This window comes from Glandiceps talaboti, chromosome 16, assembly GCF_964340395.1.
Source record: "Glandiceps talaboti chromosome 16, keGlaTala1.1, whole genome shotgun sequence".
Classification (NCBI taxonomy): Eukaryota; Metazoa; Hemichordata; class Enteropneusta; family Spengelidae; genus Glandiceps; species Glandiceps talaboti.
Window position 1 is genome coordinate 4,226,213 of NC_135564.1, and position 19,875 is coordinate 4,246,087.

The following is a 19,875-nucleotide window of genomic DNA, read 5'->3' on the forward strand; positions in this document are numbered from 1 at the left end:
CCTCGTTTTATTTTTTAAAGAATATTCCTTAGAGTTATTTGTACATGTATACTCATTAATTCATTCATTCATTCATTCATTCATTCATTCATTCATTCATTCATTCATTCATTCATTCATTCATTCATGTATTGTCTGTTTACTTATTCATTTGATATAATCCCGCTTTATGTAAAGAAATACCATAACTTACAATACAAGAGACGATGTCTGACAGTTAAGTTATTGATATTTATGATTTGATTTCTTTTGAAGGTGATTTGTTTATCGACATACTATATTCAGAAATCATGACAAGAATCTGAGTTCTTTCAGTTGAATGAGTTATTCTTTTATTCATCTGTCCCTCTCTTCATCCTTCCATCCCATCCATCCATCCATCCATCCATCCATCTATACATCCATCTATACATCCATCCATCCATCCATCCATCTATACATCCATCCATACATCCATCCATCCATCCATCCATCCATCCCATCCATCCATCCATCCATCCATCCATCCATCCATCTATCCATCCATCCATCCATCCATCCATCCATCTATACATCCATCCATCCATCCATCCATCCATCCATCCATCCATCTATACATCCATCCATCCATCCATCCATCCATCCATACATCTATCCATCCATCCATCCATCCATCCATCCATCCATCCATCTGTACATCTATACATCCATCCATCCATCCATTCCATCCATCCATCCATCCATCCATCCATCCATCCATCCATCCATCGATTCATTCATTCATTCATTCATTCATTCATTCATTCATTCATTCATTCATTCATTCAATTCATTCTTTCACCTGTTACCTACACATACCTTTAACATGTAATACTTCACTGTTTGTATAACTTTTCTTTCTAGTCATTTATCAGATATTCATGACTATATTTTCCCTACCAGGTAAGGTATATTAATGGTCACATCATAAATATGTATGTCTCATTTTACAATATATGAAATATTACTGTCTAAGAATCTTTACCCCATTTCTTCCATTTTTACTAGATATTTGAAAGAAACCAAAATGGTGGGTTGGTGTGAGTGCAATGCTAAGTGTGTTAGTAAATGGGCGTTATCAAATCTCCTCCTATTATTGACTCTTGTCGGTGTCGTGGTTGGAATCCTTCTTGTTGTAATACTAAGGGTAAGTTTCTAGTCCCAAGTTGTTTTGTTCTTGTATAAAGGCTTTCAATCTGTGGCTTTCAATCTCTCCTTACATCTGGCTCAATCCAGTGCTAAGATGAAATTTCAAATTCAAACAAAGCCATGCGCACAATCACAGAATTCTGCCCAATAATAAGTTAATGTTTATTGGGGCAGTTACATAATGTCTAAATATGGGTATATTTGTCAGATCAGGATGCTACTTATACATTGTTTAAATCATTCTAACACTTGCGATTCACTGGTTCACTTGTTTGCATGAACAACTTTTGGTTCCTGATTTCCCATTGGGCTAGACAGAGTGAAGAGAGATGAGATTTGAAGCCACGGATAACATCTAGACTAGTTTCAGTATATGCATTATCAGCAGTAAATGAATACAATAGTTGACTCCAACTCAGCACTTCAGCCCAGACAGAGCGTCTTTTGCCTACTCCTTCTAAGTGCTTACCCTGAGGAAGGCGACTTGTGTGTCTCCGAAACGTTGGTGTTTTAAATAAAAATAAAGATCAGATTGAAGATCGGAGACCAGTTGAACCGCATCATTTTATTTACTTCACACAATAATGGATTGAATCATCAACTAGTTCCACATCTTAGTGGGCTTTATAGAAAAAAAAAGCCTGCTGAGGTGTAGTCTTGGTTACCCAGACTCCACCACTGGGGGCTCTACTACAAGACCACCCAGACGAGAGTCTGGATAAACATAATCCCAAGTTGTCCACACTGGAAGTCACACAGTACCTTTCTTCCAAGTATTGAGCAATGGGCTTACACGGCCTGTTGATTATAAATATGATGTACAAAAAACGTATTGGATGCTAGAGACATGCAAACCTGTCATTGAGGAACCTAGATTGTTTAGCATACAATGCTGGATGTGAAGTATTCCCCAGAATGCACTGCTGTGGAAAGGAGATCCCATATGGACACATTGGGATTACATTTCCCCAGCCTCTCGTCTGGTTGGTCTCGTAATAGAGAGTCTGGGTAACCGAGACTAGCTGAATTGTAAAACAATGAAAGGTTCAAACCAAAAGTTTGTTATTGGACGTACAGTAACAAACATTTTGCACATTTAATATGCTTTTGCAATTAATTGAGTTACAAACAAGGACTTGGCATATGTTGTTTCACAAAGTAGGCCACCATAGTAAAAATATTATATAAATTAAAAAATCCAAAATAAGTACTCAGTCCTCATCCATATGGCCACTTTTAGAGGAAAGAACAACTCCAAGATATGTGAAATCTCTGGAAACCAGTAGAAATCTATGATATTAGTTGAACAACACCATAACAAGTAAATGATTGATGGAACACTGCAAATAATAGAATAGTATAACACAATTGTGAACTTTGACAGTATAAAGTCCATATTAAGGATTGCAAAGTAATTTGTAACATTTGGAGATGATAACATATTCAGTTTTGTTATGCAACCAAGGTTAAAGTCTTGTCTAAACTACAGTCTGTTCCGATATCATTATTATTAAACAGTTGTCAATTTCAATGATAAAAGTAGTTGATACATACAGGATGATACAATGTAACACTGGGTGGTTATTTAGTGAAAATATTGTGCTGCAGACATTATGTTAGTTGTCTAACATAACTTTAATGTTAATTTTCTGAATACTTCAGTGTTATTTTTATTTTACTTATTTCATCTGGGAATTATTATGTGTTTGAATAATGTTGATTTATTATCACTTTAGTAAAACAATGTTGTAATTACACTGGGGGGGGGGGAGGGGGGGATTACTACAGACTCATTAATAAAAAGGGCACTGAAGTACAAAAACCGCAACAGTGTGGAATGCTCAGTATATCTGTATATCTGAGTAAATCTGCACTAATACTTGGAAGTGTTTTGTACTACATGTTCCCTCACCGTATGCTCATAAAATTTAATGGCCACAGAGAACACCATAAGTATTTGTGCAAATAATCTGAATATGCAACACTCCTACATTATAGGGTTTTGTCATAGTATTGTGTAAGTAGGGCTTAGGGCCACATAATTTATACTGTCGTGGCATCATATTGAGTCGAGTCAGCTTTTAATCTACAAGTTGTTGGCTCAAACCTTTAATCACTGTCTTAAAGTCCTTATATATACATGTAGGCAAGATTTGAGCAAAGGTTATATTCCAGTCACCTCAAGTTGTATAAATGACAACTTAGTGTATGTGTAGCAGTGAGTCTGTCATATAGATTTAGTTTTTCCCACAAACACTAAGAGACTGGGATGAACTACCAGATTCAGTTGTTGAACTTCCAACATTACAGCAATTCAAGAATGGCATTGAAAACAAAATAACTTATTTGCATCATACGATTACACAATCGTAGAATGCAGATGTATATGTATGTAGGCGTGTTTTGTCGGTAGCTCCCTTGTCCAGTCACTGAATAGGCTTTGATGACATTTAGCATTAGAAATAGAAGTAGGGGAGACAGAGATTTCTATGGGAAGGATTTATTCCTAATATGCACTTATGGTGTCAGCAGGGATTGTAATTGTATGCTCCCTGGTTGTCTAGTTAGTACAAATGTAGTTACTGTATGTGTAGTTGTTCTCTATGATCTCATTCTAACATATGATATAGTCAAACGGACAAATTTTATTGCAAATATCTAAATTTCCAGCTAAGGAAAGGGTGAACAGCACATAATCCATCACATACTGACAAGCAGTCATAATTGGTTATTTTAATACAAACTTAACCTCCAGTTTGAATGTTGTAAGGGAAGTGAGGGTGCGATAATGTCATCATGTTTATATCAACACTCCAAATACATATACTACCATAGTTTGTGGTAAGAACAGAATGCTGTGCTAAGAGAGATGAGATGATTGTAACATGTATAGAACTAAGAATAGCTCCCAGCAAGTTAAAGAATTGCATTGTGTGACATTATAAAGGGCAATTGTGCCATTTTAGGTGCATGCCAGGGGTAATTAAATTGTACAGCACTTTGAGCATGTGTGATAAGCATTCTATAAAATAATCACATGATTGTAATGGTCATTATCAAATGTATCGTTAATTCCAGCCATACAGTCCATCTGAGGATGTGGTCATGTGGATTGGTATGCCTGGCGAATTGTTCTTACGTGGTTTGGAAATGACAATTATACCACTGCTAGCCTCAACTGTGATAACAGGTAGGTACACAATTATTATAACATGTAATATCCAGTAGAACATGCAGGTACACTGTAGGTACGTATACAAAATTGTTATACGGCCTAGAAAAAAAATTAGAGGAATTGTAGCGTTTGATTCGGGTTAAACGTCGGAACGAAAAAAGGCACAAAAACAGACGAAAAAGCCCTCAAAATCGCATCAAACACTACAATTATAGCAGCTATCCTCAAAATTGCACTATGCTCATGTACAGTTATTTTAATTAATGTACAGTAATGTATATACTGGAAGTATGTGAGTCTGTGTGTGTGTTGATGATGATTTAGGTTGGGGAGCTGTGAAGGCAGAACAAAAAATAAAACAGTTTATCTATGAATTCTTTCACTTCTGGTGTTATTTTTAACATTTGATTGATTTGCACAAATGTCAAAGTTCAGAGAACTGTCTGTGTTAACCCCATTAATTATTCACAACCAAACTGGTTGAATATGAAAAGAAAAGTTTGGCAACAGGTGGCTTTATCATGCGATGACAGTTACAACTGTATTCAAGTACAAATTACAATGAATCAGTGAATTTTTAATGTATGCCATGCATCATTGGCAAGTTATGGACCAATCATATTAACATTAGTAATTTGAAAATCAGTCTAAGTGGTTTCATTCAAACAAAAATATGTGTAAAAATATTGAATGTTTACACACAGATTAAAGATTATGGGTTGTGATATGATAATTGTAACATTTGTATAGTTTACATGTACATCTGATGTATCATACAGGGGTATATTATGTCAGATGTTGCGTGGCATATAGACAAACTGGAATTGTTATAACAACTAGAAAATGGGTTATGTGAACCAATGTGTGTGTGTGTGTGTGTGTGTGTGTGTGTGTGTGTGTGTGTGTGTGTGTGTGTGTGTGTGTGTGTGTGTGTGTGTGTGCCCTCATGTGTGCATGCATGAGTGTGTGCATTTGAGTGTGTGTTGTATATATGTGTATTAGATTTGCTGGGTGTTTTTTCGTACAGACACTAAAGGACAGGATGAACTACCCGATTATAGAACATCAACATTACAGTAATTCAAAGATGCCATCAAACCAAATTAACTTGTTCACATCTTACTATTATACATATAGATCGTAGAATCTAGTTAGGTGTGATTTGTTGGTGGTACCCTCATTCAGTCACTGAATAAACTTTGATGAGATTTAGCATAGAAGTGATAGTAGAAGCAGAGTTGTGTTTTTTTTAGACTAAGCAAATCCCAGCTTAAACTTTTATTGCAATGGATAGGTGAGAGGACTGAAGGACAGACAGACAACTTATATTACAAGTGAAGTATATCAAGGCAATTCACATATTTTTCTACTCAACCGTTTCAGGAATGATTAGTAACTTATTGTTCCATTGTTTTAATATGTCTGCCTTTGTTTTAATTTGTTACTGTCTCTTCATTGTTTAACTCTATTACTGTACACATATCGTGACCTTGTTTTGAATATTTTTCATGTTTGGTTTTATTCTCTACTGTCTCACTAAGAATTGCCCATGTTGGGTTAATAAACTTAAGATATAATTATATTGTATTGTATTGTATTGTATTGTATTGTATTGTATTGTATTGTATTGTATTGTATTGTATATATTATTAACATTTACATTGGGACTGTTATATTTATATTCACTGAGTTTCACTTGAATACATTATATGATGGTCTAAATATAACGAGAAATAATATTGGGTCACATCTGAAATCAAAAAGTACAAAATGTAATTTGAACACAAATTTTCAACCTCATACTATGATATATGTATAAAGTCAGGTACAAATGTCTTTATATTAAATAATTTGGAAAAACAACCTAAATTTCTATAAAAGTAATTGTTTTAATTATGAAAAAAATTTCTGTTTGCAGTTATTGCAGCCTTAATCGCATGTATTATTAAAATTGTATTATAATTTCACATGTAGAATCAAAATATGGATTGTTAATATTCCAGTTTTGCAGCTGACAAACTTACTCAATACAAAAACCAGTCAAGCATTAATTATCTTGTTATTTGATTAAACATTTCCAATATGATATGTGTTCACCACATGTCACAGAACACTGTACTATAATACCTAATATTGAAGTCACAGTAGATTTAATATATATATATTGTAAGGCATATATTTTCTATTTTACAAGTCAAGTTGTGAGCATTCATACAGAAAATATGGGATTTATTTTGGTGTTGCTCTACATCACAGCCATGTACATGTACATCATTGGCTCTATATGATTGTATCTGAAATATGAGTTACCCCATTCCATTATTCTCAATAGTTTCTCTTATATTCAGCTTGCACATTTCAGTACACCATTTTCCTTTATTTCTCTTTATTCAACTGAAAAAGACATCTGACTGAGATTTTGTCACTACTAATGTTCAACTTGTAGTCAGAGAAGGCCCCTTATGTTACTTGTAATTTGCTTGGTAGGATGAATAAAATTATTTGCAATAATATTTATATTAATGTTGTCGGATTGTAGTGAAATTTATTTCTTTCTATAGTACCATAATCATACCATGCACAAACCAAGATATTCTCTCTGACCACAAAATACGGATTGTATACCCTGGTCGTGCTACGTCACAACAACCCATGACTACGTCAATGGTTCTGAATTTTGACAAATTATTCGACCCAAAAACAAACGAAGTGTCAGTCAGAATACCCATTCTATGAAAGTTTGATGAAATATGTATGTACATGACTAAGGATAGAAAACAAACATACATGACGGTCAAAAACATAAAAAAATTATTTTTTATTTTGTTCAAAAAATTTCTAGGGTCAATGGCTTGATCTAGGGTCAGTCAGCCGGGTGATAACACATTTTTTTTAAATTTTACCTATTTTTTCTTAATACTGTTTTTTTGGTTCTCTTGTCATCGAGACAAAACTTGTAAATCTTTTGCTTGTGTATCAAAACTGCTAACATTGCCAAATCTGTATCATCCTACTCTCTTCAAAGTATTTATGGTGATATTTTTATTTTTTTCATTCCACAGCTGTGGCCAGCTTAGAGTTGAAGGAGAATGGTCGAATGGCAGGAGTTGCATTCATATTTTTTATAAGCAGTACGATGCTTGGTGTTATCACAGGAATATTTGTGACAGCGTTAATACGACCAGGACAACGTCCTACAGTAGGTGACCATGGTGATATGGCGGCACAGATGATGCATTACAAAACGCAGGATGTCTTTGCAGATTTGCTGAGGTAAGATATGATGCACGTAGAAGGGAAGGTGGCTGGGGATGGGGTATGATTCCTGACTGTACATACGTGTGCTTCTCTTTGGGGTATGATTACTAAACGCTTAATACCTTCAGATAAATAGTCTGAATATTCATTGTCATCTAATACATATGCATGCCCACTAAGTCCCATGAGGTGCCAGTGGATCACTACTGTAGAAGTGGAGGTGAAAAAGAGTTTCAATATGGTGTTTGCCATTTAGGCAAAATTATATGAATTGATGTGAGATCATGAAATGATTCTACAGAACGCAAAGATTGTGAAAATACCATTATTTCGTTAAGTTGTGTTCTCTTTAATGTAAAACCAGTATAATATATTCAGAAATTCCCTTTTTGTACATTATGGTATTTTATAACTGTCACTTAAAAACGGTACATTTGTACATTTTACTTACAAAGTCACAAAGAAATGTGATACAACTAAGGATGTTATTAATATCATTTTGTAAAATTGAAAGTGCAGATATATGTACATAATGAGAAATTTAGCAACTATGCACACACAACTATTGAGACTGTAGATATAACATCTGTTTATGTATGTGTGGAAATGACGCTGCAAACATACTGCATACAGTTGTCTGAATCATGCACACAGAGAGAGTATACCCAGAATAGCAAATGATAAAACTATGTCAAAACGAACATATGTACAGGACCAGCAGAAAAATAGTGTTTATTTTATAATACCCAGACATTTTATGAATTTTGTATGTAAATTTTCAAATTTTTTTTGTTTTTTTTTAGATAAAACAAAAATATATACATGTACCTTTAAAAATGTTTATAACAACACAATAAACCTGTTGTGTTTCTTTTGAATTAGAATTTGTATAGATAAGGTAAAATAACAAACTCAGGGTTTATTACTGGATACGTGTAAACATGAAGACGAGTAGCATATGTTGCTTTTTGGACACACACAACTATGGCATGTGGATTATAAAAGTCAATATTTGAGCGTAATTGTAAAAATTATAAAATCAATATGCTGAAAATTGATTTTTTTTTTGAAATTCACGATGTATAATTTGTGAGTTCATGTATACAATTCACAAGCCAATTTGTATGCATTCCATCAGAAATATATACATGGTACTACTTAGTTAGGTCACAAAAATACATGTCTATGTCATTGGTTGTATGGTGCTTGAAATATGAGTCAAAATGTCCAAAATGACACATTATTTTCCAATGTTTTTCTTAAATTAAAGCTTGTGCAGAAACAAGTATATGATATTTCTTGTTCAGCTGGAAAATACTTGAGATATAATATGTTTTGTCACTAGTAAACTCCACTTTGTGATGACAAAGCCCCTTAACTCACTCATCTGGGAATCATACATCAATGTTGTGTACATCAAGGAGATAATACATGGAAATAACAATTGTAATCTTTTTTTCTGTTTTTAAACACTTCTCTTTTAAAAAGAGTTTTTTTTGAGCAAGTAATGACTTTTGAGTGCCCCCCCCCCCAAGAACTATAACATTGGGCTCTGTCTGTGTGCCCGTCCATGCATCCATTTGTGTGTGTGTGTCTGTGTGTGTGTGTGTGTATGTGTGTGTCTGTGTGTGTGTGTGTCTCTCTCCCTCTCTCTGTGTATGTGTGTGCTTACAACTTACAACTGCAAAAGAGCAATATGTTGATTATAATTACAGTTACATGTACCTATTAACTTTGAAATCACCATGGTTACCAGTTTCATATGTCAATTTTTCCTTAATTTACAGGAATTTAATTCCAAGTAACATAATCCGTGCCTGTTTCCAGTCGGTAAGTATCCTTGGTTATTTAATACTGATATTAATCCATATTTTGTAAAGTACCCGTATGGATGAGAAATATATGTTTATTTTGTATTTTTAATCAATAAAACCACTTCAGTTATATTTTTTTTGCACTTAAGGACATATTTTGAAAACCTCATAGACCAAGTATGTCCCTGTAACTAAAAAAACAGGTCAAACGCTTGATATTATAATGTACGTACTTTAATAAACTGTTGATAATCGTTTTTTTCTTTTGTGCAATTTACTGAGTTATGAACATGGATAGATTACTATAATTATAATTATGTTGTTCCACTTTGTTTTCATGTAAAAAAACATAGTAAAGATGTTTTTGTTAATAAAATCCAGAAGAACTAGTGATTTGACATTCTTTAAAAGCATCATGACTACATGTACATTTACTGAGAGATGTCCAGATACAAATGTATGTCTTATAAGTATTTGTTTATTTATTCATTCAATTCATTCATTCATTCATCCATCCATCCATCCATCCATTCATCCTTCCATCCATCCATCCATCCATTCATCCATCCATCCATCCATCCATCATCCATCCATCCATCCATCTATTCATTCATTCATTAATTCATTCATTCCTACATCTGTCCATCCATCCATCTATCCATTCATTCATTAATTCTTTGATTCCTTGATTCCTTCATTTAGTCACTTATCCATTCATTCATCCATCCATCCATTTATTCATCCATGATGAAATCTGCATTTTCAACTAAGAGTTTCTCAGCAATTGCATTCAATATAATGTAATTTAAGATCATCAGTGACTCTCCAGAATCCAAAGTTTATGAAAATGTCTATTTTTTTTAAATCTTGTTTTATTTTTTACAGAGTTTTACAAAATATGATGTCCAAGTCGTAACCACTGACAACACAACAACAACTACCACAAATAAACAAATAGCAATGACTAACAGAACCAATATAATGGGTAAGTTTGTACTTACAACACATACAGTGCCCTCTAAGCCAATTTGATGCACCACTGATGCACACAATTTTTGGTTACGCACTATTTTTAGTTACGACCTAATAAAAAAAATTGTGTGGTTCGAATTATGTTCAATTTTAGAATAGATGGGGTAGGTAGATTTTTTATTTTATTTTATTATATATTTGTTTCATGTGTGTGTGTCTAGTTCAGGTTTTCCATTGTTTTCCATATGGTATCTGTGTTGTTTATTTCTTCCTATCAGATGTACAGCCAATACAGATTGGAAGAACAGTTTTATATTGTCTTTTTAAGTTGATGTCAGTTTCCGCATCTAAGAATAATAAAATCGCAAAAATTGTGAAGTGTCACAAGAAATAGTGGATACAGAAACTGATATCAACTTAGAAAGAAAAGACAAAATAAAACTGTTCTTCCAGCAGTATATCTGATAGGAAGTAATAAACAACACAGATCATTTGGAAAACAATGGAAAACCTGAACTAGACTCATACAGAAAAAATAAATAAAATGAAATAAAAAAATCTACCTACCCCACCTATTCTAAAATTGAGTATAATCGGAACCACACAATTTTTTTATTAGGCCTAATGAGTAAGTTTGTACTTACAGCACATTGCTGTACACATGCTGATGTTTCAAGAGAAAACCTTGCAAGTAGTTTAGCCCACTGTCAAAATTATCATATTCACTCCATACATATTTAGACAGTTGACTATTCTTCTAACTGAATGTCTCCTACTACTAATAGAAAGATTTACGTGTTCTTTCTGCTTCTAAAATGCTGGGGTAGCTAGTGATCACACAAGTGGACCAACGGCTGGACCTTTCAGATTACCACCACTATAATAGTTGTACTGTCATACCATTATACTTTTAGTAGAAAACTAATTTGAGAGGAAAGTCATTTTGTTATTTTGATAAAAAGAAGTACAACAGAATAGAAATTGATACTGAACTCCATTAGATAGAGTTAATTTAGATAAAGCTTAGATGGCGGAGAGAGATACCAACGTCTATGGATAAAGTTACCTTTTGTGGAAGTGACTTTGTAGCGACTACATAGCTTTTTATCAGTCAGTCTGTTTGGTTGCCACAAATTTACAAAAGTCAGGTGACTAGGAGGGAGTCACATCACCAAATAGCATAACATCATTACACTGATGACATCTGAGTGATTCAGACAAAGGCTACATAGTCACTTAAAAACTAGATTTCAAAAAATAATATCTTTACCTCAGTTTTAAAGAATTACATTTTATACTTTTTACATATTACTATGAAGCAAATACCTTTTTGTCTCTCTAGCTGGTAAAATATCTAGTAGGCCAAATGAAGAGAAATATTAAATTTTTATAGGTGATATTAGAGGTATCGTGCTATGCTCTAATTGCATGTATTGTATAGAATACCGACACCATCAGAGATAATTGCCCATGTATCATTCCATTGTATCCCATTATAGTAATGTACGTGTATTGTGTTGTACTTGTATAGGAGATTGTACCTCAGACATATTTTATGTATTCATATGGACAATGGCTTGTTAAGTGTTTGATTCAAAGACAGAGGAGTTTCACATATACAATGTTGTATTTAAATGTTATATTTTCAGTGGTTTCTGCAGATGTGTTAGTCCAGGAGTAACTATTTCATCCATAAAACCATTAAATGAAATTAAGTAATTTTATATTTGCAGTTGTTTTTTTCAAAATGTAATATTTATAGTTTGTAGAAGGGTACTAGATCTGTCCAGCTACTGTTTAAGTGTACTTTGTTGTTCTTGGTTGATGGACTTGATGAATAGTTTGATACAGAAACAATGCATAGTGTAATAGTTATTTCATCCTTGAAACCTGTAGAATTAGATGTTTTGGCCGTACAATTAAAATGTAGTATAGATTGATATATAGATGATAACATACATGTATATTACCAGGCTTTGCTTTTTGCAAATATAAGATTAGATATTCCATCTGGTGCATGAAACCATTAAAACGTTGAATGTGAACTCTTTCCATGATAAAAAATTCAATATAGATTGATAAATGGATGTAAAGTGAATGATAATTATGATGGCATATTCATAAATTCATATAGTCATCATAAATAATTATATTTTGATAATCTTGATTTATAGCCACTGCTGTGATAGTGTATGGCTATACGTTGGTCTGTCTCAATTACATGTTTTGTAGAAATGGTGTCAGCTTGGTGTCACTCATATGGCATGGGATGTGATGTTTTTAACACAAAACTGTTCAACTGTAGACTAACAATAATAAAGACACAATACACACAGCAGAATTCTTTAGCTAATCACATTAAGCATTGATAAGCATTGCTATTCTTTTACAGTGTAGTAGAACAGACTTCTAATGAAATAATCAAAATGATTTTGATGATGTTTATTTTCCAACCTATAGTGAACATTTAACTTGACTACTTCTATATCCCCTGGTGTGTGGCACCTATAGAAATGTTTCTTTTGCATTTGAAAATGTTCAGTCACGTGAGTGACACGCCAAGGCAATGTCATTTATACTATAATGATTTTCAGTGGAAACGTTTGACATTGACACATGTTGCATGTCAATGATAAATCAGCTAACAGGATGTTCATTGCTTAGGCTATGACTAACAAAAAGGCAAATGCAATGTATTATACTGATAAATATGTTACAATTCATATAAAATGTGGTAATTCAAATATAGTCATGATGTGCACAACACCCAAGTGCCCTAGTGTTGAAGCAGGAGGAAACCAGAGTATTCAGAGACAACCTGCATTGTTTGGTAAGGTCAAACTGAGCATCACCCTTCTTGCATACAGATCTGGGAAATTTAAATCAAACTCAGCTGACTCCCAGATCTGGCAAGGTTTGAACTCTGATTGCAGTGAGAAGAGGCACATGAGCTAACCACTCAGTTATTGACAACCCATACCATGCACAAGCCGAGTTACACACATTCAAACAGAAAATATGGAAGTTATATCCTTGTTGTTCTATATCATGCCAACACATGTCCATAGCATCCATCTTGTTGTGATCAAGATATGAGTCCACATGTTCATTAAATTATACTTGCCCATGTATTTAGATATTATTCTCCAATATTTTTCTTCATTCAGCCAATGAAAATATGAGTGACCTAAGGGGCCTTTGTCACCATGAGTCACTAGATGAGTATTGACAATCGTTAGGTCATGAGTATTTTATGGATTGGAGAATAACATAATTATACCAGTGCCAGTAATATCAAAGAAAAATCAGGAAACTAATGCCAATTTTGAGCATTTTGACTCATTTTGTACACAGCAGAACCAGTGACATAGACACGCATTGTGATGACATAGAATGACCAGAGTATATACTCCATATTTTTTGTTCAACTTGGATCGTGCATGGTATAAAATTATATGTTCTTCAATTTTTTACTTCAATCACCTGGAAATACTCCTGACCTAAGGGGTTTTCTCACTTCTCATCTTTGACTTAAACATACAAAGCTCCTTAGGTCACTTGAATTTTCCTTGACAATGAACTAAGTAAGATATTGGAGAATGATAACTGACTTGTAGTTATGCTAGAAAGATAAAACTTGTATTTAATAACTTTTAGGAATTGAGGTCGAAATATCAATAATTAAGATTTCTAGACAATGTTAATTCAACATTTGCAGTTTATTAAATATATTTTGTTGTCAACAGGAGTGGTGATATTTTGTATAGCTTGCGGCATGGCTATGAGTGTAGAAAGAGTCAAAACCAAACCTTTACTGGACTTCATGTGGGCTGTAAGGACTGTTATCTTTCAAATATTTGGTGCCTTCATCTGGTAAGTTATAGCCTATAGTTGTACTGAAAGTCTCTTGGAATAGGGAACTTGCAATCCAGACTGAGTATGCTCACACACAAAGGACTATGGGATTGTCTGTTGTTATCGTAATACCTAATCTGGAGCAATCCTGCGATGTTTTAGTTAAGTTAATAGAATATAACCCCAGGGGCCACTTGGCCACTGGTTTGGTAGGGCTCTGCAGCGGTGGTGATGAGGGCTGAGCCCTAGACCAGGTTAGCATTTCAAACCAATTTGAATAGTCAAATGAAATGTAACCCCATTTCATACCATGACATATCTGCTACATAAACCCTTTTTAGAATAGCCTTCCAAGGAATCATATCTTTGGGCAGGACTTCCCTATAATGTCAAAAAAATTGAGCGCAATTATAAAAGTTTGATAAACTCAGCTTGTGCCACTTTTAATCTATGTAGTTTTGTAGATTAACTACATGAATTTCTAATTACTTGACCTTGAGAAATAGTGGACATACAACAAACAAACAAATGAATTAATATAATTTCATTTTGTTTACTAAATAGGACTCTTCCAGTAGCTACTGCCAGCCTTATAGCTGCATCGTTACTACAAGTAGAGGATTTATTCCTTGTAGAGCAAGAACTGGGTATGTTTGTTGCCACGGTGATTGTAGTGCTGTCTATACATTTCTGTGCCAGTATTCCTACAATATATTTTGTTATGGCAAGGAAGAATGCATTCTCAGTGTATGCTGCAGTCAACAAGGCAATTATTACAGCCATGGTCATCAAGTCAGGGTGAGTCTACATGTTTAACATTTGTTACAATGAACATATGTTATCTTCTATGTAAACTGTTACAGTAGTATATCATAGACTCAACAGATAAAAATGCACAGACATGCAGATGTACATGTACTCTCTCAAATAAACATCCATCCAGACAAACAAACAAACAAACAAACAAACAAACAAACAAACATACATGCATACTTACCGGTACACACACAAAGACATACTTACTTGCCTACTTGCATGCACACATGCACATAGTGACATACACACACAGACAGACAAACAAACAGACAGACAGAGACAGACAGACAGACAGACAGACAGACAGACAGACAGAGATAGAAACTAGAAGTCTTTATTTACCTTAAGATTTTTATGTCTGAGTGTTCACATTCGATGATAAGTTGAGCTTTGAAATTTGGATTCTTTCTTATATATATTTACTTAAAATCATTGCCATCAACCTTGTACATATTACCACCTAGATCATATATAAACCTACTTTTTAAGATTGATGTTGTGATATTTCCATTTTATTCCAACCAGAGCTGGAGCATTACCCATCATGATGAAGACCTGCGAGTCACCACCAGCTAAAATGCATCGCAATGTATCCAGTTTTGTACTTCCACTGTGTATATGTTTCAAAGGAGATGCTTCCGCTTCTTTTATAATGTGTTCAGTACTGTGGTTAGGTCAGAGAGCTGGTGTATTCATGTCCTTAGCACAACATATAGCCTTAGGGTAAGTATCTAGAATTCTCATTTGACCTTGACCTCAATCATTAAGGTCAGGTGCAAACTGGAATTATGTGTTTATGGAGTCATAATGGATGAATGGTTAGGGTATCCAACTTGTAATCTGCAAGTTACTCAAGTTCAAGTCTCGCCATTTGTTTCTGAATGGCTAAAGTCCATGGGCAAGATTTGAACTTCGATTATGTCCCGGACAACCCAGCTGTACAATTAGGGACCTGGTAGGATAAAGGTTGCAATGTGAATGCTTTAATCCTATGCACTCACAGAGGTTTCAATGGGTTGTATGCTGCCCAGGGATCAGAGATGAAGTATAAATGGTCGTTATTCAGTCATAGGTCTGTGCCAGGGGTAATACATGTAGTTGTAATATTTGAGCACAGTGTGGACAAGTACAGTTATAAAATATCAATTATCATTTATCTTTGATTTTAGGATAATGGCTACCTTTCTGTGTTTGTGTATACCACCCGTACCAAGTTCAGCCATTGTGATTGTGGTTCTTATATGTAATTCTCTTGGCATTCCAACTCATGATATTGGTCTTCTTCTGGCATTGGAATGGCTCAAGTAAGTACTTTTTAATTTATGGCTTCATTTTAGGGTGACCATTTTAACACCACTGAACTAGTGGTATAGGCATGTAAAAGCATCTGTCTGTCTGTCTGTCTGTCTGTCTGTCTGTCTGTCTGAATGTCTGTCTCTCTCTCTCTCTCTCTCTCTCTCTCTCTCTCTCTCTCTCTCTCTCTCTCTCTCTCTCTCTCTCTCTCTCTCTCTCTCTCTCTCTCTCTCTCTCTCTCTCTCTCTCTCTCTCTCTCTCTCTCTCTCTCTCTCTCTCTCTCTCTCTCTCTCTCTCTATTAAACTAATGTTAAAGAATTAAAGATACTGTTTGACCTATTTGCAATGAAACTTGCAGGGGATGTTATTTCAGTGGTGAAAGATGTGATTTTTTGTCAAAAATTAATATTCACTTTATACGGTTTCATTCCCATTATTCCTGTCAATATTTATTGCACAGCAACATGTCATAGCAAGCGTGGTAAAGCATACAGTCATTTAGCCAACTGCTGGGAGACTGTTTACAGCAACAAGACATTTTCCAAGAGGAAGTTTATCATCAGAGGTCAAAATTTGCAAAAATGTACTTTTGCCATTGAGGAATGAAAATTTGAATTATTTAATGACAAAGAAGAAAAAAGTACCTCTCTATCATTTTCTAATATGAGAACAAAGAATTAAATGATGAAATTCATCTTCTACCATATTTTGACAAAATTTGCTGAACCTTTCATCTACAGGAATCTTAGGAGTACACCGTCTACCCAACTCAATTTGAATTTTATAATCCAAAATTCTAAATATAGCCACTAGTTTTCTACAAACAGGATTTTTCATTTGCAGAAGATATTTCTCAAAACCAAAAAAAAAACTGTTTTAAACAATTTATATGTTCTCATTTTGACAATGATATTATTTTGTTTAGTGATTCATTGAGGACTGGTGTCAACAACGGAAGTCATGCTGTGTGTGCTGCTACTGTTAATAATACCATGAAGAAAAGGTTTGCTGAAAAAGAACTTCTTGAGCTGAAAGAAATGAACTCCATACGTAACCATGATGAAATGAGTGGAGTTATTGTAGACAGAACTGATTATTCTGATAATGAGAAAGAACATAAACCATTGATGTCAGCACAGTACTAAGAAGACACAATGTGCAATGCTGACTGCGGATGAATAAAATCTGATGTAATAAGTTAGTTTAGATTTGATCTGATTAACCCTTTCATGACTGGAGACGAGTTTTAAATAATTTTGGGACCCAATTTATATGACTATTTTCATAGTTATAATAATATTACTTCATTACGAAGTAACATTTCTTTAATTCCAGTCTAAAATGAAGCTGATATATGCCAAAAACTTACATAAAAACAAGAATTTTGTTCAAATAATTTTGGCGGCAAAGTTTTCAGTACTGAATGGGTTAATGTATCCTGTTTTAATCAACCATTACACTACATTTGTACAATAGACACCAATTCAATTGAAACACGTCCTCATCTCACTCAACAAAGATCTTATGGCTACATTTAATCGTCTGGCTTGACAGAACATTTCATAATGCTACATCTCATTGTCTTTCATGACCAAAATTGAAATTCAGTGTTACATTTTAATCAATTGACTTGCCTGAAGAACAATACTTTGTTACAATGTATATAATATACTCAGATTTGTTGACAATCTGTTAAGATAATTGTAGCTCATACATAGAAAATGTAGCAATGTTGGTAAGATTACTCTGAGCTAGACAGTAAAATGTAACATTGTATCAATGTTAGTGAGATATACTTTGAATCAGACACTGACACAGTAAAATGTAACATTGTATCAATATTAGTGGGATTTTTATGACGAAACAATGAAATGTAACTGTGTAGCAATGTTAGTAACATTTACTTTGAGCCAGACATTTTGTTTTAAGCCTACTGGCTTCCACTGTGTCTGACACCGATGAGTGATCCTCAGGACATTTGTAGCAACAACCAAGACCAAAACTAGTACTACAAATGATAATTCAAGTAAACTTAAAGGTAGTGAGATTGAATTGGACAGAATCATAACTAACCTACACCTCAGATTTTAATAAGATTAGGACAATGGATGAGTGGATGATCTTGAAACCTTCAACTGTGGATTATTGTATAATATTTCAAATATGTTCACCTTTATACCAACAATAGCATTTAATGATATACATGTAGTGATAATTACTATATTTAGTACCGCTAATGTTACATGTCATTTCCTATCAATTTTTCAAAATGTTTCAAAAGTTGACAATATGATAGCTTTGTTTGACCTGAATGTAATTATTTTTACTGAATCATAATTCTATTGCATTATGTGTATTTGTCCTGGCTGAGAAATATTTGAACAGAATTTTACACTAATCTATTTGCGATGATGTAATGGTTACCATGGAAACCACAGTGCTACATCCATAGCTTTAATAGGAAATGATGTAATAGTTGCCATGGAAACCAAGGTGCTCTATCCATAGCTTAATAGGAGTAATAATGGTTAGTCAATCCAGTTGTGTAAATGGGCACCTGTAGGACACAAAAATTGTTACGTAAACAATATATATTCAGGGTGCTTATTGGCAGTACAGAATAAATGCTTTCCATGGGAGTTGAGGATTGAGGAGATACGATCAGTTGTATGATCGGTGGCAGGTAATTGTACAGTGCTTTGAACACTATAAAAATATGCACTATTGTCACAAATGAATACTTGGCTGAATACTACATAATTTAGATACTAAAAACATATTTTTGTTGTATACCATAGATAGTTTGTAAGGTATACCATGTGTAAGGTATACCATGACGGGGCGCCCTCACACAAGGGTCAACCCCTTCCATAGCAGTCCACTGAGGGCAAAGCGACCACAGAATGATCAATATTTTTCAGGGATCAAATTGTAACAATGGGACCATAAATTCAAACAATTAATTTTATTTTTTCCATATCTACTTCTGATCACTTATATCCTGCCATCATATATTTTCTATCATCAGGCTCTTGTACATAAGAGCAGTGGTGCTAGTTTTAAGAAGAGGAAAATATGTGGCTGAAATTTGACCAAAATGTGAAATATCAGTACTGTGTGCAGTGTAATGTAATGTAATATTCGTTCACATCTTGCCTTATATGGTAGTAACATTGCCATGTAATATTATAATTAACATAATTCCTTATATGGTAAGAGCCACCTCAGATGATGTTTTGAGTTTTGCATATCATTACAAGTGGTGCAATAATGAGGATTTAATAATCCACAATCAACTCTCTATAAAGGTGCTCAACTTTTTACTGAAAGGTTCAGTATAAGTCATGGCCTTGTTTGAATATTTAAAAAAAAGATCGGATTTTATTGCAATAACTGATGTAAGCATTAATATATTGCATGATTTTGTTCGCAAATAAATAATAGGGAGGGTCTGTGTATTGCAAGATCAATAGAGGGAGTGCTCTGTAATGATCAACAGAGGGGGTCCATATATTGATCAATGGA

General features: G+C 34.0%; 1 protein-coding gene across 1 annotated transcript; it reads left to right on the forward strand.

Annotated features, from left to right (window-relative positions):
- Positions 1 to 1,029: 1,029 nt before the first annotated feature.
- LOC144447668 (putative sodium-dependent excitatory amino acid transporter glt-3) lies at positions 1,030 to 18,151 on the forward strand. Its single transcript, XM_078137746.1, has 10 exons — positions 1,030 to 1,165; positions 4,246 to 4,357; positions 7,405 to 7,615; positions 9,388 to 9,430; positions 10,300 to 10,399; positions 14,133 to 14,259; positions 14,806 to 15,039; positions 15,583 to 15,780; positions 16,227 to 16,361; positions 17,276 to 18,151. The coding sequence occupies exons 1-10, from the start codon at positions 1,046 to 1,048 to the stop codon at positions 17,493 to 17,495; spliced, it is 1,500 nt and encodes a 499-aa protein (XP_077993872.1). The 5' UTR covers positions 1,030 to 1,045; the 3' UTR covers positions 17,496 to 18,151.
- Positions 18,152 to 19,875: the final 1,724 nt, after the last annotated feature.

Excerpts from the sequence above, each read along its gene's own strand:
- LOC144447668 (XM_078137746.1), top strand. The coding sequence starts at position 1,046 with ATGGTGGGTTGGTGTGAGTGCAATGCTAAGTGTGTTAGTAAATGGGCG. Across the intron at positions 14,260-14,805 it reads ATATTTGGTGCCTTCATCTG|GACTCTTCCAGTAGCTACTG; the intron begins GTAAGTTATAGC and ends TTTACTAAATAG. Across the intron at positions 15,781-16,226 it reads GCACAACATATAGCCTTAGG|GATAATGGCTACCTTTCTGT; the intron begins GTAAGTATCTAG and ends CTTTGATTTTAG.